Here is a 15,206-nt window from a genome sequence, read left to right on the forward strand (position 1 = left end):
CTCATGCATTTTGGATGGGTTGATTTGTTTGTAATGCTTAAATAAAGCAGAAACTGAGCTTTTTTTTTTTCCTTTACATCTCTAGCTCAAGATTGGACTCCAGAACAAACACCGTTATTAAACCCCCCATCTCAGGATTTGGAAGGTAATTATTCATACTTCCTCTTTTTTTCTCCTCATTGATCGGTCTCACAAAAAATAAATGTTTGCAGTTAACAATTCTAGTTTACATATGTAGTTTTCTGTTTCATACCAATTACCGTAATTGATTGTATTTGATGTGTATTGTTATTTACTAATTGTTTCTTTTAATTTGTTAATTGGTGCTTCGTCAACTTCGGATTCTCTACTAGCTCTGGACGTCAATGTTAAATCGATAGAAAATTTGGAAAAGCAAACATATGAGCTTGAGTCGAAGATGTCGGACCTAGAAGATAAGGCAAATAAGGTCATAGATTCACTTTATTATCAGATTGGGTTTCTTCTCTCGTATACAGGAGGAGGGATATACTTGCAAGCTTTGCATCTTCCTTGTGCAGTTATTGGGTGGATAACTTTTGGGTTAATAGCTTGCTTTATTGTTGGATTGTATGTTTTCATTTGGGGGACAAATACAAAATTAAGAAGGATGACCCCTCCTGTCAAAAACCTGGATGAAAACAGAGAAGAATTAGCCGAAAAGGCACAAGAAATTTTGGATTCAGAGAATGAAAGGTCACCTGAGCACAATCGAAGTGGAGTTGTTGAAGATACAGCTCCAGTGCACCGTAAAGTGAAGTCTGCGTTAGTGATAAAGCGGTCTTTGCGGATAGTGAATTCTGAGAATTATCTAAGTAGATTTGAGGGGTACAATAGGAAATTCATTGTGGCTGCGATCACATGTGCGTTACTTCATGGGGTTATTATATGTTGCATCGCATACTTTTCATATTTCCGTAAGTCGCATCTATGTATTTCAATACTTGAATTTGGTTATATAAAGTGTATCAATTGTATTACATACGTGCCAATTTTGATCTTCTTAACCATTGGTTTACAGATGCTGATGCATTACGGTGTAAAAATCCTATGATTACACCTTTGCAGCCTACGCAGATAGGGGTTGGTGATGCTTTCTGCAAGATAGAAACTGACAAAGCAAACCTTGAGTTTGAAAGTCTTGAAGAAGGGTAAAGTTTCTTATCACATTTTAGATAAGACATTGAATTGCATGAAAATCAGCTACCGTTAGAGATTGTTTTCATTATTGTTTTCTCACGTTTTTGGGTTTTAAAGTAAGGGATTACATTCCATTCCATCTGTATCCTCTTTGCCATTGTAGATTGTATAATTCTTTTCCTCTGATTCAGTGTTGGTATTACAATTTCATGTGTTCATTTTCTATGCCCACAAAAAGTTATTTTAATTTGGTGTGATGACAGATTCTTGGCCGAAATACTGGCACCTGAAAGTTCAAAAGATGCGGCTGTTGGGCATCCTATTGCAATCACAGTAAGTTGTTAATGCTCCTCCCTCTTTTCACCTACTGACAGAACTTTAGAACTTGCTGTTGTCTTAACAATTGGAAGATGCAAATCAATATACACAGATTTAGGTAGGGACTTGTCTTAGTCCTTTTTTATTTTATTTTATGGATTTTATGTGATGGTTGTTGTAGGCATACATCTTTAAGTATGACAGTGTCCACGATCAGTGGAAGCACAATGAGCTCAAGGTTAAGGATGAGAAGCTTGTGACCAGATGTGGCATTAGGTAAATATATGCCTCTAGCTTCTCATTAACGTATGAAAACTGCATAAGAATTCTCTTGGGTCAATATGGATTTCTGATTGAACTTACTGTATTGGATATCTGAAGAAACCCAGAGGACATTCCACGGGCTGAGGCTGGAGCAGAGTACATCGTGGAGTCAACTAGAGTCTTCAATGATAAAGACAAGGCTGCTGCAGCTCACTTGAAGGTACTGCGATCCTAAAGAACGAGATCTCTTCTTATCTTCCAACCCATTGTTAATGATTTTTTGGACCTTAAGTTGAGAAGTTTTGCAATTTAAGGAACTAGTTTCTTTACCTTAGTATGTACTAAACTCCGTTCCCTGGTAAAGTCAGGCCGACTGTCACCTTTATTGCTGAATTCTTGCAATGTTTTTCTGCCTCACTACATTGGATATCTCATAGACTTCTCATTTCCTACATGCTTAGCTTAAGCGTCTTGGGTAGATTGCCATGGGCATCTGTTATTGTAAATATTTTCTGCTAATTGAGTAGGTGGAAGAAGCAAATGACACACAAAAAGTCTCTGCTACTGTTGGTGGTGCATCAGAGGTTAAAAATCAGGTACCTTCTCAAACAGATGCAGCACTGGGAGACAGGGTTCCAGAAGACTGTCCTGCGAGTATCAGCTCATCTGAACTTCCTCCTCATTTGGTCCTCGATATGCCAGTTTTGTCCCCAACCATGGTATGAAAAGTTTATACTGGACTTTTGAATTTCCACGATATAATTGTTTCTTTTTCAACGCTGATGAAATCTTTGTTTGAACTTTTACCTATAGAACATCGCTAAATGGATGACAAGGAAGGTCACAAGGTACGTGTTGCATGATATGAGGCTAGTGAATTTTCACTAAAATACCCCAGACACTGGGCAGGATGACTAAATAGCATGTGCAACAATTATCTTATTTTCCTTGACCAAAAAAAAAAAAAAAGAAAGTATTATCTTATTTTTCTTTTGACACAGGTAGGGGTTGGTGATGTTCTCCACGATAAAGAAGCTGACAGAGCAACCATTGAGTTTGAAAGTCTCGTAGAAGGGTAAACTTTTGTATCACATTTTAGATAAGATGTTGAATTGCATGAAAATAAGATACCGTTAGAGATTGTTTTCGTTATGGGTTTCTCATTACAATTTCGTGTGTTCATTTTCTATGCCCGCAAAAAGTCATTTTAATTTGGTGTGATGACAGATTCTTGGCCAAAATATTGGCACTTGAAGGTTCAAAAGATGTGGCTGTTGGGCAGCCTATTGCAATCACAGTAAGTTGCTAATGCTTCTCTCTCTTTTCACCTACTGACAGAATTTTAGAACTTGCTGTTGTCTTAACCATTGGAAGATGCAAATCAATATATACAGATTTAGGTAGGGACTTGTCTTAGTCCTTTGTTTTTGTTTTTGTTTTTGTTTTTGTTTTTTTTTTTTTTTTTTTCAACCTGATCTGGTATAGTTACTCTGCTAGGGATTATAACTCTTAGCAGTCTGTGGAATTAATACTTCTCTATTGCAAGGTTGAGGATGCTTATGAAGATTTACCCCATAGTCAAATTTGCAAGGTACTACGAACTATGATCAGCACTTATTTAATCCTCTTACCTTATTGTACTTATTAAATGATAGAGCTTTAATTGTGTTGCATGGGTATCTTTTGTTATATTCCATCAATGGAAGTTTTCTTTTTCATCTTCTTAATGCTAGCAATGAAAGTTTTACTTCATCCAAAAAAATAATCTAACTGAAACACTTCACACTTCCAACATTCTAACTCTAACGTAATACACTAACGTTTACAATATAAAAGATCTGTCCCACTTAAGCTGGGAAAACCAACTTGAGTTTTTTGTTTTATTTTGAAAACATGGGAAATAAACAGTCACCAGAACAGTTGCTCGAAAAACATGCCAGAAGATCGTGAGAAGCTTATGCTCAATTTGGATCTTGTGACTTCCTGACTGGTGTTTCTACGAAGCATTGAATTTTAAGATTCTAATAGTTTTGATTCTCTGTTTTCTTTCCTCCTTTTTCTTGACTCTTAACCTTTGAATTTCTAGCTTCGCGTACTTTCTTGGTTAAAAGGTCTTTGATCGATCTTGTATTAAAGCCTAGTCGATTAACAGAGCAGGTTATTTTATTCAACAAAAGACCAACCCCTTTATGAACTGTTCTTTAAGATTAGTAATCACCTTGTTTGTTGAAAACAATTGTATTTGGAATTTTGGATTGGTGATTTAGAAAACAGAAAATTCGTTTGCAACCAATTACTTTGATAAATAGTCTACCAAACCTTCACATTATTAGCTCTATCTATCTTATTTGACTAGTATAACAATTCCTAATATCATGCATTAGACTTAATAACAAGTCTGTAGGTTTATAAAGAAAATAAAATAAGTAGTATTTTACACTTCGAAATAAATTTTGGACATACGACTATGGATGGGAAAAAGGTGAAAATTAAAAGAGAAAAAGAACTTATTAAAGAAATTCGAAATAAATTTCTGCTGAAGTGCTAGTTATGCTGTATATTCATTGTGATTTTTGCTTTATTCTTGGCTCCGCTTTCTGCTTGGCTTATGCTCTATATCATTCTTATTTTTTCACTAAATTTAGGTGCTATCAATTTATTCTTCAGTCTCAGTTCCTACGTGTTTTTATGCATACAGGAGACCTGCATTGATGACATCTTATACTTGATTTGCCTCTATCAATTCCTGGGAAAAGTTTTATTTTGTTTGGAGACAGCAATTGTGTTCCATTAGTCAAATAAGCATGTGATACACCTTTTTAAAAAACCAGTTTCCAAATTTTTGAGTACAAAGCTTTTGAATAGCCTCATAAGATTTTCAAAACATGTTTTTTGAGAACCAAACATGTTTTTTGAGAACCAAACACAGAAATTAAAGAATGAAGTACAATTTCTAAAATGCTGCATATGCTAATTGGCCAAATAAAGACTTGCCTTGCCTTGTTTGGATTGTATTCCGTCCTTTCTTCTTGAGAAGCCTAATAACAGTTCCCACACACAATAAGAGTATGTGAAAGAGGATATCAACACAATCCATCCTTGGCGTCAATCAATAGCTTCAACTTCAATTCGGTTATAGACAATATTGTACACTAATGAAGAATCTCTTCGTTGATCTCTAACATGTGTAGCATGCAAGGAGTTTGCAATGAATTGTATATTAAAAGGATTGAAGTTTCTTTCAAAATTGTAAAAGGCGGATAAAGGAATTGAAATTAAAGTCAATATAATGGATTTGTTAATACTGTAGGACGAGTTCTAGGACTTGCGTTACTGTCTCTTTGTAATAGTGCGTGTTTCTTTTGGTTTGCTTTAGTCTCTGACCTGGTAATATTGTGTTGCTATTGTTCTATACTTGTGGTTACATGTGCTGATTTGTCTCTTTGCTGTCTATTTCCATCTCAACTATGTATTGCAACTTTGCAGAAACTCGTTTGTGCTTTACGATATGCTGTTGGTTGAGTTAGATATTGCACTTGTAAGAATGGCATAGATTTTCAATTTTCCAGGAGGATTGTCTAAAGATGCTTTCCCTTTCTGCACTTTTAACATGATATGGCAACTTCAGGATTATCATTTTGTTGCATCAGAAGTTCCTGATAGTTACCTAAAGCAAAGTTACATTGGATTGCTTGTGCAAAATGAACCAAGTTTTGGGAACACAGAGGCATCTTTCTTTTTATTTACTTGAGGAATATAGGAGACATCCTCTGTTTAAGATTTAAGAGATTTAGCCATTGAAAATCTTTCGCTGCCATGATCTGTAGTCATGACTCAGGCCGATAAAACTCTTGCAAGTCATAAAACATCAGGATTTATTAAGGTTGCTTCATCCTTAATAAATGGATTTTGTGGACCTTACGTTGATGGATTGTATGTGATGACTGTTGCAGGCAGACTTGTTTAAGGATGAGGAGATACTTCTCTATGGTGAGAAGCCTGTTACTGGATGTGGCGCTAGGTAAATTTATGGCTCTACCTTCTCATTAACATACGAAATTTGCATAAGAATTCTCTTGGGTCAATATGGATTTCCGATTGAACTTACTGTATTGGATACCTGAAGAAACCCAGTGGAGATTCCACGGGCTGAGGCTGGAGCAGAGTACATCGTGGAGTCAACTGATAAATTCAAGGCTGCTACAGCTCACTTGAAGGTTAGTGATCCTAAAGAACGAGATCGACCTGTTTTTTTTTTCCTTCCCTGCCCCAAGTAATGCAGGAACTGTCTGTCATCTTTGAAATCTGTGGAGACCTAATTTCATTTGAGGCAAGTCATTAGCTACTTTCCATCTTGGTAAAAAGGACAAGAGGGGAAAAACAGGTTATCCAAATATTTTCCAACTTTTATACTGTACTGCAATTATCAGTCCTTGAATTTTCGGGTGTTACTTAGGTATTTAACCATTCAAAAGTTGTCGATATGTTCCAGCCCCTTGGCAATGGTACCAATGTTAATAACATATTCTCTGCTCCAAAATTTACGAACCATTTTCCTTCATCACGTTACAATAGACAATCTCTCAACATTCTAATGTTAATGCCATATGACAAATCTTTTTGATACTTCGCATATCTTTGTGTGACTAATATATGCACTGCTGAATCCTGAACTTCCATCTAAAACTCTTACTGCTTAGGCTGAGAAGTTTTGGGATTTATAGGATACTTGAAGTAAAGAATGATCTTTTATGTTTCACTCAATTTCCTGTTTCTTCTTGCATTAATGAGATTATCATTGAACTTACATTGACGGCATAGTGCTTTCTGTCTTTCAGGCTGACAAGTATGAGAAAAGGAGATCAGTTCTCTCAAGGAAAAGCTTATACAAGTTTGAGAAAGGAGATTAGTCATTTACTGATAAACCAGAACAATTTTTAATTTTGTCAATAGATTTCATAGTACTGTAGGACTCGTTCTGGGACTTGGATTCTCATGTCTGTTTGTAATAGTGCTTGTTTCCTTTTGGGTTACTTTACTCTTGGACCTAGTCAGAGGCAAAGCTAGAAGATTTAGGTAGGGCTAGGCCAAATCCACTCGTTCGTGCTTACAATATGCCTATTGGTGGAGTTAGATATTGCACAATCATAAGAATGGCTTAGATTTTATCTCCAGGAGGATTGTTTAAAGATGCTTTCTTTCTGCATTTTTAACAACTTCAGGATTTTTGCTGCATCCTCTATTCAAGATTGAAAATCTTCTGCCGTTGGCTATGGGTTACATTGCTACATCTTTTATGCATTTATCAACTATTTTTGTCAACAATTCAATGAGAGTACCATATTACTTGAAGCTAATAAAAGAAAGAAGCTCCATGAGGAGTGTTTAATTCTCCATGAATTCATAAAATGTGATTTCTTTTTTGTTATTGTGCTAATTTATGACCTAACAGATTATCTAACTTTATTATCAACTTGGTAAAAGCTTACGTTGATAGAGAGTAGATTTTTACTACCAAAACACGAGTAAAGGACAATTCTAATCAAGTATTTGGATGAAACGAAAAACACAAAGAACATACTATGAAATGAAGAACCTGAAAGATTAAAAAAAATTATTTTGCTGAATGAAAGATAAAATATTAAGCCACTTGCATAATATTACTTCTCTCTTGTAATGAAGAATGAAATGTTAAACTTGTCTGTTTTAGCTCGATAACAACATGAAAAAAGAAAACAAAAAGAGAAAACTTTAAGTGGCGCAGGACATGTCTATTCCGGGTGAGGTGGGACAAGTTAAAAATAGAAAACAATTGATTTGCAGGGTAAGACTTGATTTGGACTACAGCCTGCCATTTTTGCCAAAATTAAAATGAAACCAACTATATATCGGTTATAAAATTAATATGCAAGCCAAACCAGACCAGAATATAGTCAATTCTTTTTGTTTTGCGGTTGTCGGTTTTTTTGTTTTCTTTCACCTGAAATAAAGATTTACTTCATTCAGTTTACTAGATCTAAAGACACATTTTCTCATATGCAAGTATATGTTTAGCAAGAATCAAACAAATTAACTTCTTGTATGTTGAAATATTTGTACGTAGATATGACAATTATTCACTTTCATAAGTTAAAAAAGATAACCTTATGTCGTTTTTTGGGAGTCTGGAACCAAAATGACTTAATAAAATTCCAAGTGAATCAAAATACCCCAAAAATTTTTTTGGTACAAAAGTACCTTTAGCGCAATAAAATCGCGTTTAAAGCGCTAAAGCTTAATCGTGAGCCATTAAGTGCTTTCTTGCGCTAAACAATATTCTCTCTTATATACACTAGCGCAATAAAAAATCGCGCTATATCACCCAACATAAAACCATTTCGGGTTCCACCATCAGTCCCTCGGTGGCAAAAAAATTTCAAAACACCATTGGATACGATTTCAAGGTGGTCCACATCAAAATACCTTCGTTTTATTAATTTTCGTCGGGAAAGTTTTTAGATCTTTCGGTGATATTAAGTCAACGCAGCAAGATTCTAAGCTCGAATTTTGAAAAAGCAGACAACTCGATTAATACAACCACACAAAATCTTCGATTAAAGTTTTCTACTATGAACTTTTATTATTATTTTGTTATATACATTATATTCTAAGCATGTTTAACATTCAATCGTCATTAATTTCCAAAAAAAAAGAAAAAATCAAATTTCATTTTTTTTTTTTTTTTTGTTTGATTTTTGCCCGTTCCGATTTTTTTTGGCTAATTCATTATTTGTTAAATGTTTATGAATTGCTAATTTTTTGAATGTTTATGAATTGTTAATTTGTTATATGTTTATGAGTTGTTAATTTGTTAATTGTTTATGAATTGTTTAATATAGTAATGTACTATTATTTGTAGAATATGCAATTATTAATTAATTAGTTGTTAAATATTGATTTTGAATTGATATTTTGTTAATTTTTAATGAATTATTATTTTGTTAATTGATTATGAATTGTTAAATCTATATTATTTTAAAAGCATGGATATATATGTTAAATAAAAAAAAGATTATCTAAAAAAGAATAGTTAAATTTCTTCTTTTAATATTTATTTTCATGGAAATAAAAATTATTATGAATTTCATAAATACATATGTTAATGATAAAATGCAAAGTTTGTAGGAAAATATGTGGTCGACGAATATGCTCTTTTAGTCTAATTTTATCATATTTGTGTTGGCTATTTGGTCAACTGAAAATATATCACATGTTCAAAATAGAGTTCTAAACAAATATTACTACTGAATTTCGATTCCCAAACTAATTAACTTAAAAGTCTTTGCCATCACATTATTCAAAACCCCGTGTCCTTACTATCACTTATTAAATTTACTACATATTTAATATGACGAAAGTTATGTTGAAAATAATTATTTTCTTCCAATATTTGGTTAGAGAGTGAAAATAATTTTTGAAAAAGACTATCTAATAAAGACTGATAACAAAATTACCAAATTAAATATTCAAAATCGTGCGAGAAAGTAAATATTTGATTTTTATACATTCAAATAAATATTGTATTCAAGATAATACGTAGATATTATTTTTTCAAGTTGCTTATCAATAGAATATAAATAATATTATAAAAATTGATAAGAAATATTCGTGCAACGAATGTACATAGACTACGTACCCCTAAAATATAGTAATCTCCTATTATGTTAATTATGCCATTGTTACTTTATTTATTTGTGAAATTGTTTATCCTATGTTAATTATTCACAAGATATAATACAACATAATTCACATATTCCCTACAAATTATTAATTAGTTAATATAATTTCTCTTTAATTTCAAGAATAGTGATTAATTAGTTTGTACAGACCGGATTCTTTCATGGATTCGAATGTTCCCCCGGGGCCCGCTGTTCACCCGGGGCCCGATGATAGATCAATATTGTTTTTACAAGGCAATCGTAGGTTAGAGTTATTATGGGCTGGTACTATAGGGATATCGACTAGGTTCCGTCCCCGTAGGCTGCAGAGACCGTGACCTCTTTTACGCGAGCCCCCCCTCCACACCCCGCGACTTAGAGATATTGTTTGGGGGCGGCATCTATCGTTGCGTGTCCGTTGGTCGGGGTACAACCATGGTTGAGCGGTGGAGGCTGGAGACACATACTGTCACGACCCAGCCAGGGGCCGTGACAAAAGTGGTATCAGAGCAGTTCGCCCTAGGGAGTGTCTATGAGCCGTGTCTAGTAGTCTTGTTTATGGTGTGTTGCGCGCCACGCTAATAAACAAGGGGGGGCATTTAGGAAAATGACCGTCTTTCTTCTTATGAAATCGTGCGATAGAGCCATGCGTAAGAATTGTATCCTCCTTTAACGTGTGTTGTGATTTCGGAGATGCCGCCAAAAGGAAAAAGCTAAGGTCGCCCTGAAGGCGGCAAGACTACGACTAAAAGGCAAGCGAGAACGAGAGCCTCCGATGAACGTGGAGGAAGGTGAATCCCAAAATGAGGCCTCTCCCGATGCGGAGGGACAAGGAGGAGCCTCGCCCTCCAAATCCTCCACCGGTTGCCGGGTCAACAAGTGACCGAGGCTAAGGCGGTTATCGACCCAGCTTGGTCACCACTCAGTACGCCGGCAAAATGCGGGGCGAGTGATCGTTCATCTAGTGCGAGAGCCCGTGATTTTATGGTTCCCAAATCCCCCGGAATTCTTCGGGTTGATAAGATCCGCAAAATTTCGTCGATGAAATATCCAGGACTTTTCTGATTATTCATGTTCCGAGACCGAGTCCGTGGAGTTGGCTTTATAGGCTCCGCGATGTGGCGGTGTTGTGGTACAAGAATTGGATAGCAACGAGAGGCGAGAACGCATCTCCTCCCGTGTGGCAAGAGTTTGAGGATGCCTTTATTCGTCACTATCTACCACCCGAAGTTCGCCGAGCTAGAGCGGACAGATTCCCGAACCTAAGGCAAGGGAGCACGAGCGCCCGAGAGTATAGTATGAGGTTCAACTCGTTCGCACCACCTTAGTGGTCGACATGGGAGACCGGGTTTATCGATTTGTGAGTGGACTAGGGCCACATATATATATAAAGAATGTTTCGACGGCCTTTCGCAAGACGGATGGACATTTTCCGAACTGCCCTAATTGAGGAACGACAATAAAGAACGTGATCGGGTACGCGGGGGCGAGTAGTGGATGGGGAGGGGGATCGAGAGCTGACATATTCTAGGCACCTGTGTCGGGCCGACTGCGCCGCCCTAGATTCCCGTATAGGAGGGTTGATCGCTCTTTTCAAACAGACAGGCCGCAGTTCGAGTCCGATTCTCGCTTTGTAGGGGTGACAGAGACCCTCCGGGCCGCGTACCGGGCTCACAAAGTGTCGTTCGGTTCGGATGCTTGTTATACTTGTGGGCGGTGTTGGTCATATGATGAGAGACCAGGGGTGGGACTCCGCCCACAAAGTCCGGGCCCCTCGCACGCCCGACAGCACGTACTTCTCGCAGTCAGAGGTTCAGGGGGAGTATCCACTTCGTGAGGTGCCTGTGCCCGTGTATATGCACCAGCGGGTCGACGGATCTTGAGTCCTTGGAGGTACCTTGATTATATCCTCTCGTGACCTCGATCACTTTGTCGCGGCCAGTAGGGGCGCGCACCGAGGCTAACCTCGAGCACCGCTCCTTGCTACCTCTTGATCGTCATCCTTTCGCTTATACGCCAATTGTAGGGAATATATATATTTTCTATATAGAACATAAATATATTCCCTACAATTGGCGTATAAGATTTGCGAAAGGATCAAGAACGATCAAGAGGGTAGAGTGAGCACGTGCTCGAGGTTAGCCTCGGCACCCGTCGTGCCCTCGGCCGGGTCGTGACACATACCTTCCATCTTCACACCGGTGAGGCCACTTTCGGGGATGTAGAGGTCCTCTTTGAATTGCGGGTAGATGGAGAGCCATACACTTGGTACGAGCCTCCTCCTGGTAGTACATAGGTGACGGAGTTGACTAGGCTCACCCACTTCGTGCCTGGCGCCGAGGGCCAGATGTTGGGACAGAGTCGGGTTCAGATTAGCATACTCTGCACTTATTTGGAGGGTCTGCCTCCTGTTGAGGACGGCACCCAGCAGGACGTTGTTGATCGTCATGCCCGTTTGTACCTGCTTATTATATTTGGGGGCATCTTATTTCCGAACTCATCGGGTGCCTTTGTCAGTTTACGATATTTGGTCTTCTTAGAGCATCTGGACCGCTTGGGAGACTACAGCTGGGGCGGTGCTGTTTTGGCGTACCTTTACAGATGCCTATGCCGAGCGTCTATTGGTGTCAGCGATGTGTGTGGATTTTTTGCTCTTCTCTAGGTAATATTTTAAGTGTGCGTTCTTTTAATGTAAACAAAACCTCTTGAAACGATGACTAAAAAATCGTATTTTCTAATATCGCTTACAGTTATGGATGTGGAAGAGGATGCTGCCTTTTCAGCCCGTACCTAGGCATCACCTCGATATTGACATGCCTTATATGAGGAGGTGGACTGCGGGTTTTGATCAGAATGTGGATATGCACCATAGTATTCTTCCATTTCGGGACCAGCTTGATCACATGACGGATGATGCTGTAAAACTATTTAACTTTACATTATTAATTTAATTAAATGTCTTTTCTAATTGGTGATCACTAATTTGTATTTATATGTTATGCAGCTATTTATATGGACGCCGTACGCTGCTATATTAGATGGGTTGCTGGCCTTTTGTAGGGCAGGTCAGGGGGGTTCGAGGTCGCGGTGTCCATTGATACAACTGGACATCATTGAGGACCATATGCCCGAGCACGTCTTACGACAGTTTGGGCATACACAGAGTATACCCCCTGACGTTCGTCATAAGCTCCGACACTACTAGTGGAACGATTGGGCCGCCGTTGATGATGAATTTCTGGCTTTCATGGTTGTCCAGCTCCACCGTTGGGAGAACAGGTTGGGTACTTTAGCGGTGGTCGGTCATTTGATTCCCATTCAGGATTACATGCGCTGGTATCATCAGATCACATACCGATTGATCGGTAACCCAGCTTTGCGTCCCGCAAGGGATGTAGGATACTCAGCACTCGCGGGGCAGTACGAGGCATTGATAAGTTTATCGTATTTAGATTTATTTAATTGTATTAATTGTTACATTTTAAAAAATAGTTTTTTTTTTTTTTACTGTTGAACACAAATGCAGCTGGTGGCCGTATAACGATTACGCATGTTGGGGCCAGAGCATATGCCTTATCCCGAGCTTGCGGTGCTTGCGGCAGAGATAGTACAGATATCCTAGTATGGTATTCGGCAGGCAGGAGAGTTTAGGCGCATGGAGGAGCCTGTTCCAGAGGCTGAGTATCAGCTAGCGCCAGGAGGAGGACCTGGTGCTACCAGAGGAGAAGGCCGTCTTTGCCAGAGGACACGGTGCACATAGAGGACGCGGTGATGCTGCTAGAGGACCTGTGATATAGGACACCATCTGGATGATGAAGCATATAAGGCCGCTCCCATTCCAGAGGACGTTCCCCTTCTAGTCCATCCACAACCGTTTCAGGCCAGTGGCATCTCACCTAGACAGTTACCTACGTTTACGCAGGCACTCCTACTTGCTGAGATACCTGGGTTAGTCGAGCCAAAATGCATACATGGAGGAGCGTGATAACGTCGATTGGGCGGCGTTACGCGCTTCATTAGCTGATGAGCGGTCTTTGAGGAATTTAGAGGGACCCAGGATTCTTGACTTCGATGAGTTTTTAATCCCGGTTAGTATTTAAAATACTTATTTGTTCATTTAAATTACTTATTTTAAATATATGTGTTACTCATTATTTAATAATATTTTATATTTTAGGATTCGGCGCCAGCGAGTCCACCAGAGTGACCCACTCAGGCTTTTTCTCATTAGTTTGCCAAGCCAGCGGTGTTTTCCCATGTGATTGTCGAGCCACAGGTAAGCTTTTTATTAAAATTAATTTTGTTCAATATAAGGTCAATATTTAAAATACATATTTGATTATTTAAAGTACTTATTTAAATATATATGTTACTTATTATTTCATTTTTTTCATATTTTAGGATTCGGCGTCAGTGGGTCCACAAGAGCGACCCATTCAGGAGCCTACTCATGAGTCTGCTGAGCGTAGGTGTCTTCTCATGAGACTATCGAGCTACAGATAAACTTTTTACTTAAAATCAATTTTATTCAATATAAGGTGAATATTTATGTAATTTTTATAACATTTATTTGGATTTCGAACAGCATCTCGTCCAGGAGACTACCTTATATTCTGCACCAGACCCATCTCAGAAGCCTACAGGCCCATCTCAGGAGCCTACTCAGGCACCCGTTGATACACAGGTTGATTATTCAACAAACATTAATGTATTCAATATAAATAAGAAATGGTACTAACTATTATATATTTTTCAGGTTCATCCTTCGACGCCTGCGGTGGCAACTCCCGGTGAGGAAGAGGTCGAGTTTCCAGACCCAGCTCAGCCTGAGGTTCTGAGCATGCCAGCGAGACTAGATTCCAAGAAGAAGCACGTTCTAGTTAAGGGCGCAAGGGCTAAGGGAAGAGGAGATCATCATGATTTAGAGCCCCCGGTTATTAAGAGGATAAAGGGCGATGGAGATTATGGCGAGGGCGGTGGGGATGGTATGAGCCTTAGGCCTAAGGATAGTCTCCGGCTACATGTGGGACCCACTAGTACATACAATAATCTTGTACAGTTTAAGTAAATATTATATATTTAAAGCGTTTCTATTTATATTTATAAATATTATCTTAGTCTTTATTATTGTTTGTAGTGTCACATCCTAAATTGATAATAAAAAAACGTGACACATTCGAAATAAAGTTAAGCATTAACTTAAAAATAACACGAAACCCTAAAACATAAATGACGAAAAGCTAATGACTACAAGCCTTCAAACAAAAATGGACTTCGAGCACTTTTCAACCACTAAAACGACAATTCGAACTTTTGCGTATCCTTGATGTATTGAGTTTATCTTATTAATCGTACAAAAATAAGTAGGGTTCTATATAAAATATTGAAGTTTCGGAGTCTCAAAGCATGATTAATATGCGGCTAAAGTACGTAAAAAAGTGTGAAAATGTAATAAGAGACTGTTTTGGGAAAATAGGAAGTCCTATAGTGTAGTATTTTGCTGTGCTATAGGGGAGAGAAAAATATTGTTTAGCGCAGTAAAATATTACGCTAAAACACTTAACGGCTCAAATCACGATTAAGTGCTTTAAGTTTTGATGATTTTATCGCGCTAAAGGTACTTTTGTATCAATTTTTTTTTTTTTTTTGGGAGTATTTTGATCCACTTAGATTTTTATTGGGTCATTTTGGTTCCAGCTCGTTTTTTGGGGTTAAACCAAACTAAACGAACTCAAAAGTACTTATGTCATCTTTTGGGGGTTAAAACGT

At 37.9% G+C, this 15,206-nt stretch overlaps 1 protein-coding gene across 1 annotated transcript; it reads left to right on the forward strand.

Moving 5' to 3' along the window:
- The first annotated feature begins 321 nt into the window (after positions 1–321).
- On the forward strand, positions 322–5,737 carry LOC132059144 (uncharacterized). Its single transcript, XM_059451662.1, has 11 exons — positions 322–935; positions 1,040–1,169; positions 1,422–1,491; positions 1,658–1,752; positions 1,858–1,960; positions 2,268–2,459; positions 2,554–2,588; positions 2,742–2,815; positions 2,968–3,037; positions 3,238–3,331; positions 5,694–5,737. The coding sequence occupies exons 1-8, from the start codon at positions 419–421 to the stop codon at positions 2,743–2,745; spliced, it is 1,146 nt and encodes a 381-aa protein (XP_059307645.1). The 5' UTR covers positions 322–418; the 3' UTR covers positions 2,746–2,815; positions 2,968–3,037; positions 3,238–3,331; positions 5,694–5,737.
- The last annotated feature ends 9,469 nt before the right edge of the window (positions 5,738–15,206 follow it).

This window comes from Lycium ferocissimum, chromosome 6 (assembly GCF_029784015.1).
Source record: "Lycium ferocissimum isolate CSIRO_LF1 chromosome 6, AGI_CSIRO_Lferr_CH_V1, whole genome shotgun sequence".
Classification (NCBI taxonomy): domain Eukaryota; kingdom Viridiplantae; phylum Streptophyta; class Magnoliopsida; order Solanales; family Solanaceae; genus Lycium; species Lycium ferocissimum.